The sequence below is a fragment of the Aythya ferina genome, assembly GCF_964211825.1.
Source record: "Aythya ferina genome assembly, chromosome: 2".
Taxonomy (NCBI): domain Eukaryota; kingdom Metazoa; phylum Chordata; class Aves; order Anseriformes; family Anatidae; genus Aythya; species Aythya ferina.
In genome coordinates this window covers 31,766,238-31,783,845 of record NC_140297.1, presented here as the reverse complement: position 1 = coordinate 31,783,845, position 17,608 = coordinate 31,766,238, and the positions used below count along the sequence as shown (strand labels likewise).

The window sequence follows — 17,608 nt, the reverse complement described above, 5'->3', positions numbered from 1 at the left end:
TAACAAAACATGACGTTGAGTTTTGCCACGAATATAGTCAAACAGGTGTGGAGGTAAATTTGGGAGGTTGTTTTTACAAGACCATTCAAGTCCAACCCTTGCTTTACATGGATGTTAATGATTAAGCAATTTCTAACAGAAATTCCTCATTTAAATTGAAGCAAAAACATAGCTTCATCTCTTTTGGTGGAATATATGTTTTTGTGCCAATTCAAAACCATTCAGCAACTTAACAGAGGACCTTCTGGAATGTTTAAAGCATGGCAGGGAAGTCAAGTGAGCTTCTGGAAGTGTGCTTCCCTTCCAGACCAAGATCGTCTTCTACTTGGGATATAGGACTTATTCCCTGCTTATATCACTGTAAAGGCCCATGGACCTGTTCTGTTAAGGAGGACATTCACAGCACTGGCTGCAATGCTGAACCCGGAAGAACACTGCAAGTAACAGGCCACCAGCTGGGCTTTATACTGCTACTCACAATCCTTTGAGCCTGCTGTTCCAGGCACGTTTCCACTGCCATTAGAGGCCATCTATCCAAACCAGGACTCAATGGTTTGGCAATATAAAAGAATGAGAGATGATACTGAAGACCTTGCTAAAGTCAAGGTAAACATTATCCACTGCTCTTCCTTGCTCACAGAATCAGGTATTCCTCTTAAAAGGTAGTCAGGTCCACCACACTTGATTTGACCTTAGTGTACAGATTAACGAGACTAGCATTCTCACATGATAAAAACTGAGGAAGAACTACTTAAGCCAGTAGCCATTTCAGAGTAGTACATGTAGATCCACACTGAAAGAAACACTGAGGACCTCGGGGCAGCTGACCCTCCTAAGCACTGAGGTAAGCAGCTGGAAGTGTTCCAGAAGAGGGTCCACAGCCAGCCAACAAAGCTTGAGACAGCATGGGGCTAGCAGAGGAAAGGGGGACACCTGAGAAGTACAGATGCTGATGCATTCCTAAAAACTCTTACAGCCATGTGCCTCAGACTTCTTGCAGAAGAGCATAATCATTGCACCCTACTTTCAAACGCTGATGGGTTGCATGAAGATCAGTATTTTTTTTCCTTCCACATTACTAGGTATAACACATTAACATTTATGCCATCTGTTTAACATACTGAATGAGAATTCCTGTTTGCATTGTTATCCTTTTCAAGAATCAGACATACACATACAAAAAAAAACAACATATAATCGGTTCTACCTATCTACAAAGTTTCCCACTTAATAGGTCAATAAATAAAGACTATCAAAAAAAAGTATCAGTCCCGTATCAGTGGTCTAGATACATTTCTTATCTTTGTCCGATAAAGCACATCGAACAACAGATGGTATACCAAGAAGTAGATGGGGAGATACCATTATCTCTTCCTCTAAATATAAACAAATATTTATGTGGCACATTTTAAATCAATAAAGGAAAGGCATCATCCTTCAGCTGGCAACTCAAATGCAGACATCAAGAAGCAAACAATAATTCAAAGACTGAATACTTCAGCATGAAAAGCTCGTACCTTGTGCTTGCCCACAAGAATCATAACACTGAACACATGACAATGGAGTCCGATGGGGTAAGTCAAAAATGTTTGACCAGTCAGACCACGGACTCACTCCAGTAAATTCCTACCTTATTGAATCAGCTAGAATTTGTCTGAAGGGCCCATACACGCACAACTTTCAGCTTATTGTACGTCATATGATGCCATGCATAAAGTCTGCAATACAGAGCAATTCAAATGGCACGTGGGTTGAATTTCAAGAGAAATTATGCTGTGGAAAAAAATGAGCATCTCTCTGTTCAATTAAAAACATAGTTCAGCATGAATTACCAAAGTTGACCTATTCCTATTTATGTGTACCTTTTAATGTTCACAGCTGGCAAACAGCAAAACTGCACTTTCTTAAAGTAGTTTCAGATAAGCAGTCTGGTTCTTACGGTTTACTTCACGTAAGTTCCTAGAACAACTGCAATCAGTTTTGTCATTAATATAATATATTGTTAAAACATACAGCTTTGACAGTCCATCGTTGCAGAGGTACAAGAACTCCTATGAGGTTTTCCCCAGGAAACATTTGTCAATACTTCATCTGAAGCTCTTAAAAGCACTTGAAATTGGCTCTCTCTCTTACCTTTTTTATATCCTCTTAAAAAGAAGTTATAAATTAATCCATTGCAAGAAGGTCTGGTAACTAGAATGAACTTCTAGTTATGTAGTTAGATTTCAAAAACAATTCACAAAGCAATCATTCATTAATTATTAATTTATCAAAGCGTTTATGGAGCCAAACCTGTTTTAACATAGCTAAAGTTTTTTTGTTTACTTAGGAAAAATAAACAGGGTTATAACTGGCTAGAACTGTACAAGTCTACAGAGCTCAATCATACAAACTAGTCTTATTTCCTTATCAGAATACAGATAAAGTCAAACAGGAAAAGCTAGGGCATTTCTCCTATCAACAAGCACACAGGAGCAAAACTGCTGAGTCATAAAGGCACACAGCATTAAAAGCTGTTTTGGAGTTCATAGATTATTTGTACACTTTTTTTAAAAAGAGTATTCATACTGAAGTGTTAAATTACCAGGACATAAGGTCACAGTCAAGCAAATAGTACTCATACGAATTCAGATGGGTGAATCATGAAGCCTATGAAACACAGATGTTGAAAGCCTGATGCTACCTCTAATTATACTTCCTTAATTACACTTTCACCGTAGTTTGTAGTACAACAAAACTCCAAATCTTTATGTGCTATAGTACAGCGATAAAAATATTAGCAAAAATCACAAGATTTGGAATATATAGATTCACAGAAGTCACAGTACTTCCTGAGGTTGACACACTTGGTATCCACCTGCTACCCACTCTGGTTTTGAATGTCAGACTAACCATCACATCAATCTCAAGAACATTTATACAATTTGAACAGATTTTAGGCTCTGATCTTGCAAACAAGGCAGAATATTTACTGCAATAGCACAGAACAGTATACATAAAACTAATCTCCCTATTCACAAAGGCTCCAGAGTAAAGCCAAATACTATTCATACTGGAACTGGGTTTCCAAGAACTGTTACAACAGCTTGGTGGAACATAAGAGGCTCCTACACAGACTTTCCATATATTTTTGATCAAGTAATAAACATAGCACAGACATGAAGAGAGAACCTTTTATTCTTCTTCCCTGCAATGGGAGCTCTAACAATGACTAACATCAATCACTGAAATAATACACTGCAACAGTCCTGGAAAAGAAAAAAATAAAGATGACATTAACTGTCAATATTTGCATCCAATTTCTCCTTTTTACCCTACAAAAATATTGATAGAGTAAACTTTTACTTTCTGATATGAAAAGAATTTACAGTTTTAGGTGTTCTGTATGAGGTATATTAAACGTAAGTTGTATCAGCCCGTAGCAGTATAGGTCTATGTAGCTGCATTACTCGCCTAGTGACACAGCGCTCCTAAAAATAAAACGTTTCTGGTCAAGTTAAGAATAAGAACGAGCATGTAACAGTGAAAACATACACAATTGGAGATTTAAGGTGATGTCACATCTACGTGGCTCCAAGCAGCATTTGTGAGGATCAGAATTTAGGACTTCAAAGCCTAAATCCCTACTTATGTTCTGTTATGTAAAATACAGGCTAAAATAGCCTGTAGCAGACAAGCCACAAATGCTTAGTCTGACTCTGGGCTGGAAAGGGGAGGGGTGAATAAAAAAAGACAAGTATGGCAGCACGGATTAGGAAATAACTTGAATGGTACAACAGGCTGATACTTCAATACCCATACTATTCCAAGGTACACATTCTGTAATGACTCTGGATGGGGTGGAGTAGAAAACAGTATGAGAGGAAATATATGAAGTTTTCCCGTTTTTCCTCCAAACCTCCAACAGAATGTAAAACAGCTCATTCAAAAATTTAAACATGAATTGATACCTATGGTAGAAACACAGAATGCAGAAAAGCCATCTGATTAGACAGAGAAGTGTGTAGCTTCTAAGGCCAAAAAACAAGCAAACTGAAATCTGAATAATATTTTAACAGAAGGATGCAACTGCTAGAAACAAGACGTGGTGGATTCTCCATTTAACTTCATCACGTCAAGATCAAATGGCACTCCACCAAAACCACACTCAAACTATGGGGGTATTTTTCCACCTTGTGAGTACAAAAACGCCTCCTAATGCAATGATGATTTAAGTAAGAGGAGTCAAACCCACAAGAAGCTGCTGGCATCAACATAAACACTTGCAAGCATTAACCGCAGCCTGACTGTACCGCTGTCCTGGAGGGCTTTAGCTTCTCCTGGCTTGGGAGGCAAGTGTCTAAGCATAGAGGAGGAAGAGCAAAGAAAGAGGGCAAACATGAAAAGGAAGTTGCCCATTTGAAAAAACATGAGGAAAGGTGCTTTAAATAAACAAGCCAGGTAAATGCAATCACCTGAAATAAAAGTGAGTCAGGCTGTATTATACTGGCCTTAGGAGGCTGAGCTTTCATCAGTTGTTTTGTAATTAGAGGTTTCTCCTCCACAGCAAAATTTAAAACTTGGATAAAAAAAAAAAAAAAAAATATTTGTATCTGTTAGCTTGTAGATATATTGTAACATTCTTAATGAGACAGAATAAACAGAGTCTCCCGTTTTACCTGTCTTTACTATCTGTACTGTACATCTTATCCTAAGCTGCACTCCTCAGAGCAGAAACCTCATGCAGTCTGTTCTCTTGAATATGCAGTACAATAGAACAGCAGGCATCACAAGAAAAACACATTATATCAAAGAATATATTTTACGTGATGACAATGGATGCATTGCAAATTTAAGCTATGTTATGCCAAAGAATGCGTGTTAATTATATTACAAAGTAAAATTAGGCAATGCAAACTTACTGGAAAAAATTCTTAATTATTCTGTTATTGCTGTGCTTGCCAGAATCACTTGCATCCAACATAAGAAACCAATTCTGAACTAATTTTGAACAGAAACTTTCTTCTGTAATTGCAGAACTGTCCAATAAGCAAGAGAAAAAAATATATACTTTAAACCACAGGAATTCTTAGCAAAATGGATAAAAGAATAATTAATAAGCAACACATTCAATTCTGTTTCTAACTTATGGGTACACATACAGAGTACAGCTACTTCATTTCAGTTTCTGCAAACCTCTCCTTAATTCTCAGTATACCGTAGAAAAAAAACATGCCTGTACACGTTAAAAAAGTTATCATATTAATTATGTTTTTATTCCCATTTATCCCTTTAATCTAACTGCTTCACCAAAACCCTGAGAAGACTTATAAGTGTTCTTTCTTGCTGTGGTATTTAAATAGTTGTCAATTTGTCACATAGGACCAGAGCTAGAGGCAAAAGGGCTTTCATTTTAGCATGCACAGGGAACACAGGCTATGCTTAAATGACCGTCCAGTTGTGCTCCAGATGCTGAACTCACACTAACCTGCATCCACACAAAGAACTGTTGTCCCATACCCTACTTCTATATGCTTTTCACTGCTGAATGCACATATGTATTAGCACTTCACATCAAAACAGAGTGAAATAACACAAGGAGAACATACCAAGTCATTCTTTACCATCAGCAGACACCTGCCTGATTTATCCCAGTCTCTTAAAAATAACAAGTTTGCCTTAAGCCACTTTCAGAAAGTATCTTACATACAAAAACCAAATACTCCAGCGGTGATTTAAACTCACCTGCTTGACTTTGAGGACTGCTGATCTATGTCAGTACTTGCAGGTATCAGCACACAGCTGAAAAGCAACACTACCTCAAATAATTTCTTAGCTTTGACTGACCACGCAAGAACTCTGGCTTGAAGCAGACTCAAGAGACATTATTTTAAGCCACTACTGAAACATCTTTCTTGACTCCAGAACTTCACATTCCAATTTTAGTGCATACAAGAGCATGCCAGAGTGCCTGATGCAGACACAGAAAACTTTCTGCCACCGTGCTGACTTGAGTAACCTGACCACACAGACAGCTACGGCATCATGGACTTGCGTAGCTGAAGGACAGCCATACAGGATTGCTTAACAGCAGCCACTGGGGAACTTCAACAACAAGCTACAACAATCAAAAGCAAGTGCTCAACACAATATAATCAGTTACCAACAGAGAAAAGGAAAATGTTTAAAGGTTATGGAAAAGAAAAAGACATACAACAATTTCCTAGAATCTGGAGTGTGTTAAGTGTGCTAAAGCCTACTGCATTTCTAACTTGATGCTATGTAAAAACTCATCTGTCTTTAACTCCAGGGAAAATTCAGTACCATCTTAATGATTTGGGAGGGAAGACTTTTTTTTTTTAATACTTAGCTTTTAAAGGAACAACTAGACATCTAAGTGAGGCACATTTAGTTAAATGGACACGACTTCTTGAGATGTCTTTCATAAAACAGTTCTTCCCCGCCCCTCCCAGACTTCCGCCTTCAGAGAACAGACATCCACTCTGGATTATTTAAACTTGGAAAAATGCAAGTGTTTTCTTTGAAAAAATATCTATTGTTACAGCAAAAACTTGGGTTTCCTTTCAAGCAAGATCATATGATTACGCGTTTATATTTTACTTTCCGCAGGAATTTACACACCCCCCCATTTGCATCCTGTTATTCATTTAGCGTTTCCCTTTACTTCAGCATGCTGTGTTAATAACATGGACCTGCTGGCTCAGGCCAGGCACTCAAGGTGACAATCGATGATCACTCTTGGGTTTATCAGATTTGTTCTACAGGGCTTTCCTCATTATTTAACTACAGAAAACATTCCTTCAAAAATCAGTTCCGTGAGAAGCACTGTATGGGCAGATCATAAAACCAACTAACCTGGGGTGGTAGGGTTCTTTATTTTTGCTGCTGTTGATATTTATTCACTAATTAGGTACTTCAAAGCACTTATCTGTCCTTTGCTGGGTCAGTTTCAACTGAAATAGATTTCATGCTATTTAAGTACCATAAAATAGTAAAAATTATTTTCCTGTGTGCAATATTGGATCTATCATAGTCTTAGATTGCATCATCTTGTTTACGTGTATCTTTAACCACCTATGTTAGCTCTTAAACACCTTCAGATTGATATTGATTACTAACCTGATTTGTAGTCGTCCTACCTCTAAAGAAATAGCAAGAAGCCTCTTTCCAGAAAAAAAAAAAAGACCATGTAGCTTCTATGAAGGTAAACGTTACTCTTGCTTTATCTTAAATAATTTGATGTTATTTTTATTTTTTGAACAATGTTTCACATATACCAGGCTATTTTATTTTATAGAAATTACAGGAAAAATATTCTGTTGTAATACACCCAGTATATACACTCACTCATTGTTTGAAAAATACTTTACAATTCCTATCAGGCAAATTAAAACTCTGCCACTTAATTCGTTATTACACAATAACCAGTATTCCACAACTGTGGTCCAGTATTATAGCCATAGTAGCTGCATGTGTCTGTATGTTGTGGATATCATTGGAACAGTACATTGTTACTGAGTTGCAACACAGCTTAGGTATGCTTCAACAGTATTTAAATCGCATCTTGAGATGGATATACAACTTCCCTGCTGCTGAATGGCTGAAAGCTACCTTCATTTTCAAATTTGAAACAAGCAACTGATGTAAATTTTGGTGTAGAGTGATTATAGGCTTTTCCATCCTTTTACATCACGAAACAAGGTAAAGCCATGATTTTTTTTCCTATACAGAAATAATATCACTAATCCCTTTATTCCAAAACCTTTGAGTACAAGTTGTCTGAACAAAATAAAAACAAAAATCAAGCACTTCCACTGCATGAGAAATTGAGATCAGTCCATATACCACTAAATTTTTAGCTGGTAAGGACAGAGGTTATTTTCGCGTCCAAATAACTCAAAAAAATAAATGAGTGAGTAAAAAGAGACTGTTCAGCTGCAGATGCTGAGGAATGTAATTCTATCTTCAGTATAGTGTCATAAAACTTCTGATTGATAAAAAAAAAAGAGTAGTTTTATTTAAATACCAGCTCTTTGCTTTATTCCAGTAATGCAAAGGACCAGACTATTTCTGCTTTTGCAGAGACTGGCATGCAGCCAACCACCACATTTCACCCTACAGAACAACTGAGGTAATGAAGGAGAGGGGTTGAACTCCTTTGCCACCCTGACACAGTACAGGAGGACACGTTCTGCTGGCCTAATTACAACTCTGAGCGCTGCTGTGTTACCTTCTCCCAGGCTGGGGTCAGCGAATACCTGCCCACACAGTTGGAGAACCTCAGCTGTCATCTTAATGCCTCATATGCTGCTTTAATCAGGGCTTGAAGACAGGAAGGACGTTGCCTCTATTTCTTTAGAAGTCACCTTCATGATAAACTATAAGAAGGAGTACTAACAGTTACCCTATGTAAGTCTTTTAACCTATATGAAGTCCTAACCTATTTTAAGTCTTAAACCCTATATGAAGCATTTTTCATGCATCATTAAGCAAAGCATACAGCTGACGGGAATTCATACGACATGTATTGAACTGTAATGGCTTTAGGAAGGCTATTTTCAGAGGAGGAAAAAATAAATCTCATCTCTTCTCTTTGAAAGTCTAAGAAAAAGGACTGGAAGACTCATAAAGGGTGATACTATTTCCAAATGCAAAGCTTTGAAAGACTTGTGATTTTAAGTGGTTACATTTGGTTTTCAAGAAACTGGAAAGCTTACTTTATACAGTTACATTGTACATATCCGTGCAACTGGATGTTCCCTTAAAATACAGATAAATTTAACAAGTTTAAGTACTTAAACAGCTGAAATCAGCCTACAGTATGAACAGAATTCTACAAGCAGTCCAAAAACATAAATTCCCAATCCTTACCGTCAAAAAAACTTTTGGCTCTCAGGTAACTGACGCTAAGCCTAAGCACAGACAACTTATCCAATTTGGCGATAACATCTTGAGGGAAAGGCAGAAGGCTAGCCAAGCGATCCAACTCTGCATTCAGACGATCCCTGTGTCTCTTGGATGGATTGGACTTGACTCCTTCAGCTGGGGATGGCTTTACTCTGTGGCAAAGAAACAAACAAAATATAAACAAAAGTTCCTTCCCAAAATGAAGGTAAGGATTTGCCAAACCTAACATTACAAATAGCCTTTTAAACTGTAACATGCAAAATGTTTTTCCCAACTGACTTCTGTTTCCCACGGAAAAAAAAAAATAGAATTAATCTAAGATCATTTAACTCCCCCCCAATACACCCACTATTAAATGAAGCAGTAAGAGCTGCGATAGCTATCTGACCACGTAATGACCATTTGAAACCTTAAGAGATTTAGCATTTATTAAAACCCTCCTATGGTTTCACTTAAACTTCACTTCAGTTCTTCCAAACATTTGTATTAAAAATAATTCAGTTAATATCTATTAATATTTGTGCACAAATCATTTGACAGGCTAGTTTTAACTTGAATTGCAATTTTTCACAGGTGTCCTTCATTCTTCATCAATGTTTGGAACAGGTTATTGTCAAGTGAACACAACAAAAGGCTTAGGAACTTGCTAGACAACAAGGCATTCAAAACTGCACAAGAAAAGAGATACAGCTCAGTCAGCAAGTAAAATCTCTCTCGCTCCCACTATTGAACTTGTCCTGTAAATCAACTCCTAGCTGATGGCATTCCACTTGAGTATGGCATGAAAAAGGCATGCCTTTGTAGCTCACATAGTACAATGTGAAAAGCTTTCTGTTATGAAGTAGATAATAAACTTCTTGTAAACCTGCTGTTTTCTATTCATATTTGCCCTGAGCTCCAACTCCAGATACCTGAATACAAATACTCATACCTTTTCATACATGCAGTAGTCTAAAAACAGAATTATGCCCCCTCCTCACTTGAATTATATTTAGCCATACCAAGCCAACACTAAAACCAATTAACTTATCTGTGCGAGCCATAATACATTTTAGAACATTTATCACACTGTTTCCTAACTAAAGAGTGATTAAATTCCCACTTCTCCCACATCACAATTGTATTTGAGAGCTGTAGCCATTACTGATCTCTTACAATTTGGCTGCTTTCATAGGGATGTTGGCTCTGCAAGGTGCATCATTCGTGAAAATACTGAACATAAAGACTTCAGCAGTTAAATTCTTCAGTATTTTGTTTAGTCTGCTTCCAAGTTTTGTCTTTAAAACCCTTTTTTAGATGAGAAACTACAAAAGCTCCAACAGTTATTTTTGCCGCTGCTGAACGTGAACCATATTGAAAAATAATCTCATCTTGTGCTTCCAGTCAAAAACATAGCGATAGAGTGGACATTCATTTTCTTAGCTTGTGGTTCTTTTTATTCCCCTCCTTTTATGTTTCAATTACACTTCTTAGTTTAAATTCAAACCATTCTTTTTACAAGCACTTGTCAAAAACTTGCACTTACGCCTGGCTACCTGGCCACTGGCTCTGCAGCTGCCCTTCTGTACATTAAAGGGCATGTTTTTTTATGTGTAACCTGGTAACTTGAAGGTGCCATAACATAATATGATAGTGAACGGATAAAATGCAGCAACTACTTACTCCTTAAGTTAACCTTGCGACAGACTAAGCACTGCCTAGGACACAGCTGTAGCACAGCTCTATACTACGAGCATTGGAAATGCAGGAAAAGAGATGGATCAAGAGGATAAATTAAAATTCTTCTACTACTACTTCTTAAAATAAAATAAAATAAAATAAAATACTATCTTAAAATAATTTAGTAAAGTTTTATTCACATTCTCTTATTCTGGCAGGATATTCACTTGTACAAGAATAACACAACTTAAATATAACCTTAACAAAATAAAGTCCAAGAACACCAAACATCACCACCAACATTCAACATTGCTTCATAAATATTTTAATGTATTAAACAACCATAAATACAAGCACAGAATAATGAATTCCAAACCTTTAGCAGATAACAGCTGATTAACAGCCAGTGAAGAGCTCACCACTATCAAATCAAACATGTTTCTAAAAAACAAAGGTCCCCAGGAAAACTGTTCACCATATGCCATCTTTTCCAAAAAAAACAAACAAAAAAAAGCACTAAATGCTACCTTCCTATTTTCACTACTGTCCTCCTGCCTTGCTTAAAACTTCTATGAGCAGTTTGGCAAGTTATGTTGAAATTATATGAAACTGTGCAGTTACCTTGTCAAACTGTGGGATCTAATTGTTTTTGCTTTACTTTCAAGTAATTTTTCTTTCATACTTCTAAGTAGTCCAAAGCATACAGATTTCCTAACCATAGCATTCATTTCTGAACATCCGGTATTTGCAATATAAATCTTACCATCTATCCTCTCCTTCCAAAGGAAATACTGATTTTTCCTAATTTTATCCTTTATGACACAACTAAAATCCATGATATAAACAGAACAAGTATCTTCAGGGACAAAAGAAATTAGTGTGTAAATGAAGGGGAATAAGTAGTGACTTGAACCATTTTCCATTCACTTATATAAACCCTCGATGCTACGGGCAGCCCGAGCTGCGTTGCAGAAAGTTATCTTCAAGGAAAATGGAATGCTACGTCAAGATTAAATTCACACACATTTTATTTATAAAGGAAAAAAAAAAAAGACTAAAAGACTGAAGAAGGGAACAGATTTTAAGCTGACTTTTTGGTTCTTAATCTTTTACCTTACAGGAAATTTGAATTCTCTAATCAATCAAAGGCCAGAGGTCTCTGTGCACTCAGTATCTCTTAACTGAACTGAGTCCTTATCACCCAACAGCTGTAAAACAAGCAAGGACAGCTAATTCTAGTTCTAACATTAGAAGAGATCAACATTAGTTGACTACTATTTTCAGAGGTTTACTACAAACAACTTAAACAGAAGTTTTAATTACTAATGCTTACCATGTGTGTACTCAGACATTAATAACACTATGTTCTTAAGAAGTGCACGAGTATCTGAGTCTTCTTATTAAGAGGCCAAAATAAATCTCAGTATTTATATGCTAAGTTGTATTTTTAAAGGAAAATTGATGCAGTCCTTTGAAAAAGTGAAAACAAGACAGATTTATTTTGTTCAACAAAGAATTCTATAAAAAAAAAAAAAAAAAAAAAAAAGAGAAACACTGAAAAGCATGATGCCTGGTTCACAGGACCAAAGTGTGAAATGAACTCAGGAAATAAAATGATGTGCAAGAAGAGCATTCAAGAAACAGATAATTATGTTTAAAAGCTAATTAAGAAGTTCATCAGAATGGCTTTATCACTTAGAAAAAAAACAGCATGAAAGAGAATATGCATGTCACCTAACCGATGGATTTAATCTTTTCAGCTGTATTTATTTTTCATCTCATCTTTAAAATTTCATGAAATAACATGTTTTTCTTCTGTACATTACTCAATTAACTGTAGCTCAGGTATATGAAACACACCAGTTACCACTAAGCATGTGCTACATAGGTGACCTCCCCCCAAATTCTCTGTTTACTTTAACAACTGAAAAAGATTCCTACGCATGTATGCTCATTTCCCAAACCAAATTTACCATTAATGAACGTTCAGGTGATGATTCCTTTGGAAGCAACAGATACAAGACAAAATATCAACCTCTTTGACCAAAAGCTGTTGTTAACCTATCCTGAAAGGGCAAGATACACTTTCCAATGCTTCCTTCAGCAGGCAATGAAGCCAGCAAAGGTTTAGGCAGCTGAAGGGATAAGGTTGTTTTTACAAAGAAAAAAAAAAAAAAAGAAACACCACACTCCAACCAGTGGTGCGCTGCTTATTGGATGCTGTACAACTGTTTGTCCTGAAGGACCAAACAGTCTCAGTTTGCTCAGGTTGTCTTGGTGTCCAACAGAGCAATGGAGACAGCCAAACACCAGCCAGGAGCGAAAGCTTCTTGCTCAGTTCTAACATACTGCGATAGTGTTTCAGATCACAAGCCAAGCCTATTCAGAAAGGTAAAAAAAAAAAAAAAGCATGCTCTTCACTGCTGGCCACAGTATCTACATTTGACTATATTCATTTATGGCAGATTTTCTTTCCAAAAAGTATACTTTTGCAAGAAGCATTGCCAAAAAAAAAAAAAAAAAAAAGACAACAAATACAAACAAAGAAACCACCACCACCAAAAAAAATCAAAGAACAAAACCCACACCAACCAAACCTTAGAAAGAGTCACTTTCAAGTAGCAGTCTACATGTAACATACAGGTAAACCAAGACTGGCAGGGTTATCATTTCTAAGTTTATTCTACTTATGGCAAACAGCTTTAATGTCTGCCTTTCAAACGAAAGGTGTAAACTGTTGTATATATGATACTGCATTAAACAAAGCAATCTTTTAATGATTGTTTTTCTTTACTGATGAAGTTGCATTTTGAAGGCTTGTTCTAGCACTTCTCATTTGTTTGTCTTGAAAGAAAACATAAACAGTCATGTTTTTGTTTTTGTTTTTTTTTTAAATTAAAAGTATCTCTGCACTGCTTTCAGACATTATTGTGTCTTAATTTGTAGTCTTAATTAAGAACCAACCAGTCAAACATTTTTCTCTGGAATATTTAGTATCATGAATACTTTTAAACTAACTCAGAACAAAAGCGTATCATTTCTTATTTAGTCTGCTTTTTCAAGAAACATGCTATTACACTTTCTGCGTCTGCACAGTATGAAACATTTAGATCCCCCCACCCCATTCCTTGTCTATTACATTCATTCAGTTATGAAAAACAGCTCCTATCCAAATACTGAACAAAAAAAAATAAAAAAAAAAAAACAGCAAGTCACAGCTAGATAGAGGCAGAAAAATATAGAAATAGAAGAACTACAAGGTGGAGCGATTAGTAATATAACTTCTTTCAGATAATGTTAGGATCTATCTCCAGTAAACCCCACCTCAATAAAACTTTGCATTTTATCCTCCTAGCACGTAAAGTCAGCGATTCAGCTACCAATCACTTGAGAAAAGGAATACAAGACCTTCAGGAAAAAAAAAAAAAAAAAAAAAAAAAAGGAAAGAAAGAAGGAAAAAGCGGGGGCCATGCCCTGCTCGCCAAGCCCCCGGGCACGCAGCACCGCCACGGGCTGCGGCCACCAGGGGGACCCGCCCGGCTCCGACGGGAGGCTCCCAGCGAGTGGTTTCTGCAGCTCATTACATTTTACTGGAATGCAGATTGTTTACTAGGCGCCTTTTTTTTTTTTTTTTTCCCTTTCTTAAGATGACAAGATAACAAGATGAAGTGCAGGAGCAGTTGCCATTATTGCTTTTCTTTTCCAGCCGCAGTACTGTAGCTCCCTGCTGAATCCAAAAGGCGCTTTTCAACGCTTGGCACTGTCGGGCAGCTCCCTGCCAAGTTCAGTCTTCTCAAGGCACATAAAGACAGGGTGGTTGCAGGGGAAGCTTCCTAAATCGGTTCTGAGTTATCATCATGGCTTTAATGAGTTATTTGCACCAGGAGCAAGACGTATTTCTTCTCCTTCAGTTTTCTTCTCCTTCCCTAAGCACAGTAAGGCATTGTATGAACAGCTTCTTCCAATTCTGTAAGCTAGCTGCCTATTGTTGCAGGTTAACAATCATCAGGATCCTTTCAAAGGTATATATATAGCAAATTAAATGTTTTTAAAAACTATCTACAGAAGCAATCATTATAAAAGGTACTACTCCCAGCAATACATCGCTTCTTTAATTTTGCAACTCTTTTGGAAGAGCTCTGAATTCTGCTGGGGACACAAAATATCAAGTTCAAAGAGACTTGGAGCACGGCAGCATCAAACCACAGCGCAAGGAAACAGCATTGGGACTTTTCTCCCCTCCTTCCCTCCAGTCAGTTACAAGAGCTTACAGCCTCTCCCTGTGGTTTTTGGCCCAAAGGTACATTCTGTAGTAGGAGACATGAGAAATCAGAGCTCTCTGACCCACCAGCAGTGATACGTAAGGTTGGTCTAACAGCACAAGGAACCAAAAAGTACAGCTGTTAGGAGAAGAAAAAGCGATGCATGCCAAATAAATTCATCTTGCATACTGATAATTTCTGGTAACCCAAACAAGATAGGTTAATAGTAATGCCTCCTCTTCTACGGACAGGTGAGCATACAACTTTAACATTAATACCTTTATTTTAAGAGGAAACACTTACTTCTCCCTTTGGCTTTAGAGGGAGAAATTCCTCAACAGAGATATGATTCCCATTAGTAATAAAAGAGCCTTCAAGTTCAACTAATAAGACAAGCACGGCCAAATTATATAAAGAGAACATCTATGCAGAAAGATGATTTACATAGCTACTATAGTAACGCCAAAAAAAAAAAAAAAAAAAAAGTTTCACATCCTCTAATCCAGCCTAAGAATTTAATAGTAAGCCAGACATTAACCGATCTTACCAAAAAGGCAGAACACCTCATCCTTTCGCAATCAGAACTCAAGAATTATTTGCCTTCAGCAACTAATAGTTGACAAACACTACCAGTGCCTTTTTACTTCTTCATGAAAAAGCAACACTAATTTCGCTCTCGAAATCCAGATCTGTAGAGCAAGTCTAATTCAGCACCTCTGTTTGGAAATGAGTGATCAAAAGAAAGAAAAGCAAACACTGCTGTTCACATTATGACTGTACCTTCCAGCAAGGGCTTTAAAAAAAAGCCACGTTTAGACTTCTTGTGCTAATTTGTAGACCGAGAATCTGGATATGCGTATGTATTCATTCTAACAGCTCCAACCGTAAAGGCGCAAGCACCCCAGTTAATTCCCCTCCCCCTGAGACGGTTGTCTGCTCTAAGTCTAAAACCATACAATTTACATGAGAGTTTCATGAAATATTTGTCCTTCTTTTTAACGCTTTTGGAGTTTCGGCAGTTACCTTCCACAGGAGCACTCCTCCACAATACAGAGGGCATTTTTTGAGCTTTGTATCACGCTTAGGTTATTTTCCCTGCAGCCCAGCAGTTCGGCTTTACTACTTTTTACGACCTATAGGTACTCGACTTCCAGTCGAAAGCGCAAGTTCAACATCTCCCGTGTCCTGTACATCGCCGGCCAGCGCAGCGCCCGGTCCTGCGGCAGGTGCACAACGTGCCACTGCCCAGGTAGCGAGCCGTCCCCCCGCCACCTGAAGTTTAAAAATAAAAACCGCGGCCAGACTTCTTTCTCCTGGCCACTTTCGACCTTACATGGGACCCGCAGGGGTGCCGGCGGCGGGCTGTGACCGCTGCGGTGCGGCAGCGAGGCCGGGCCAGCACCGGGAAGGGGCCGAGCGCCCGGCGCTGTCACCTCAGGTGCCTGCCGAGCCGGGGCGGCCGCGCACCCGGCTGCTGCCTCCGCCCGCCCGCCCGGTCGCGGGGGACGACCCGCTTTTAACCAAGCGAAATGAAACAAGATCACCGGCCCCGGGACACGGCGTGGGGCGGGCACGGCTCGGCTCGGCGGCCACCTTCCCTCTCCTTCCCCGTGCTGACGGGCGCGGGCAGGGCCGCGCAGTCGGCGGGCAGCCGCCCCCGGGCAGCCCCATCCGGGAGGAGGCAGGGAAGCCGCTTCCCCGTCCCCCCCGTGCCCTCCTTCCCAGCCCGCCGAGCGCCGCTTACATTTTCTGCACAGGTTTCCGCCGCTTGCGACTGGCGTAGGTGACATTGGCGTTCATCCTGCCGCCGCTCCAAGGCCCCCGCCCTCCTGCCCGCCTCGCTCCTGCTGCCGGGAGGGGGCGAGCCCCAGCGGCGCCGCAGCCCCGGCCCCGGCCTCGCCCGCGGGCCCCGGCCCTGCCGCCCAGCCCGCAGCTCGCTCGGCTTCCCCGGCGCGGCGAGCTCGGGAGGCGGAGGCGCCACGGGGCGGGGATCCCAGGTGATCGGCGGCGGCGGCGGCGGCGACACCCACTGGCCGCCCCCGCGGGGCACAGGTGTGGGGGCGGCCGGGGCTTTCCAGCGCCGCGCCCCCCCGCCCCTGCTGCCGAGGCGACACCGAGCACCCGGCCGGCCCCGCGGACTCCGCGCCCCGGCGCGGCCGCCGTCTGCTGGCCGAGCGCCTGTCAGTGTGCGCGGCGCCGGGCCGGGCCGCGCCTCCCCGCCCAGCCCAGCCCAGCCTAGCCCGGCCCAGCCCCGTGCCCGCTCCTCCCGCACGGCGCTGCCGAGCCCCGGTCCCGCCCCGCCCGGCTGACAGCACCGCCGCCCCCTCGCCCCCCGGGGGAGGCCCCTCGCGGCGGCCGCGCTGAGGGAGGAGGGGGCGGCCGCGCCGCCATGTTGGGAAGGGCGGGCGAGGGGAGAGGAGGGCGGCCGGGGGCGGGTGGGGTAGGGGAGGAAGGTGGGCTGTGGGCACCGGCGACGTGAAAATCAAATAATAAAATAAGAAATGAAATAAAAGTCACGGTTGCGAAAGGAAGCCCAGCCCGCCTCGGTTGCAAGATGAGGCTTGTGTCGGTCACCTGCCTGCCCCGAGGCCTGCAGCCTCCTCGCCTTCCCGCTTCCCCGAGGCTGAAAAAAAGCGCTCAGGCTGCAGGTCACCGAGTAAACAAGCCAAAAACGAGGCGCTGCCACCAAAACGAGGGGCTGGGAGGGAACCCCAGGTAGGAGTGCTCATGGGTGGACAAGTGGAAATGCACAGGGCTCCACCGAAGACAGGGACTTGAGG

General features: G+C 40.5%; 1 protein-coding gene across 1 annotated transcript in view; it reads right to left on the bottom strand.

The window, feature by feature from the left end:
• AHR (aryl hydrocarbon receptor) overlaps positions 1-17,011 on the bottom strand; it is a 62,768-nt gene extending 45,757 nt beyond the window's left edge. Inside the window, exons 1-2 of the mRNA XM_084510979.1 lie at positions 16,573-17,011; positions 8,872-9,059 (exon numbers count right to left, since the gene is read on the bottom strand). Coding sequence (XP_084367105.1) covers positions 8,872-9,059; positions 16,573-16,628 — 244 coding nt within the window. The 5' untranslated portion in view covers positions 16,629-17,011. The remainder of the gene's footprint in view (positions 1-8,871; positions 9,060-16,572) is intronic.
• Between the last annotated feature and the right edge of the window lie 597 nt (positions 17,012-17,608).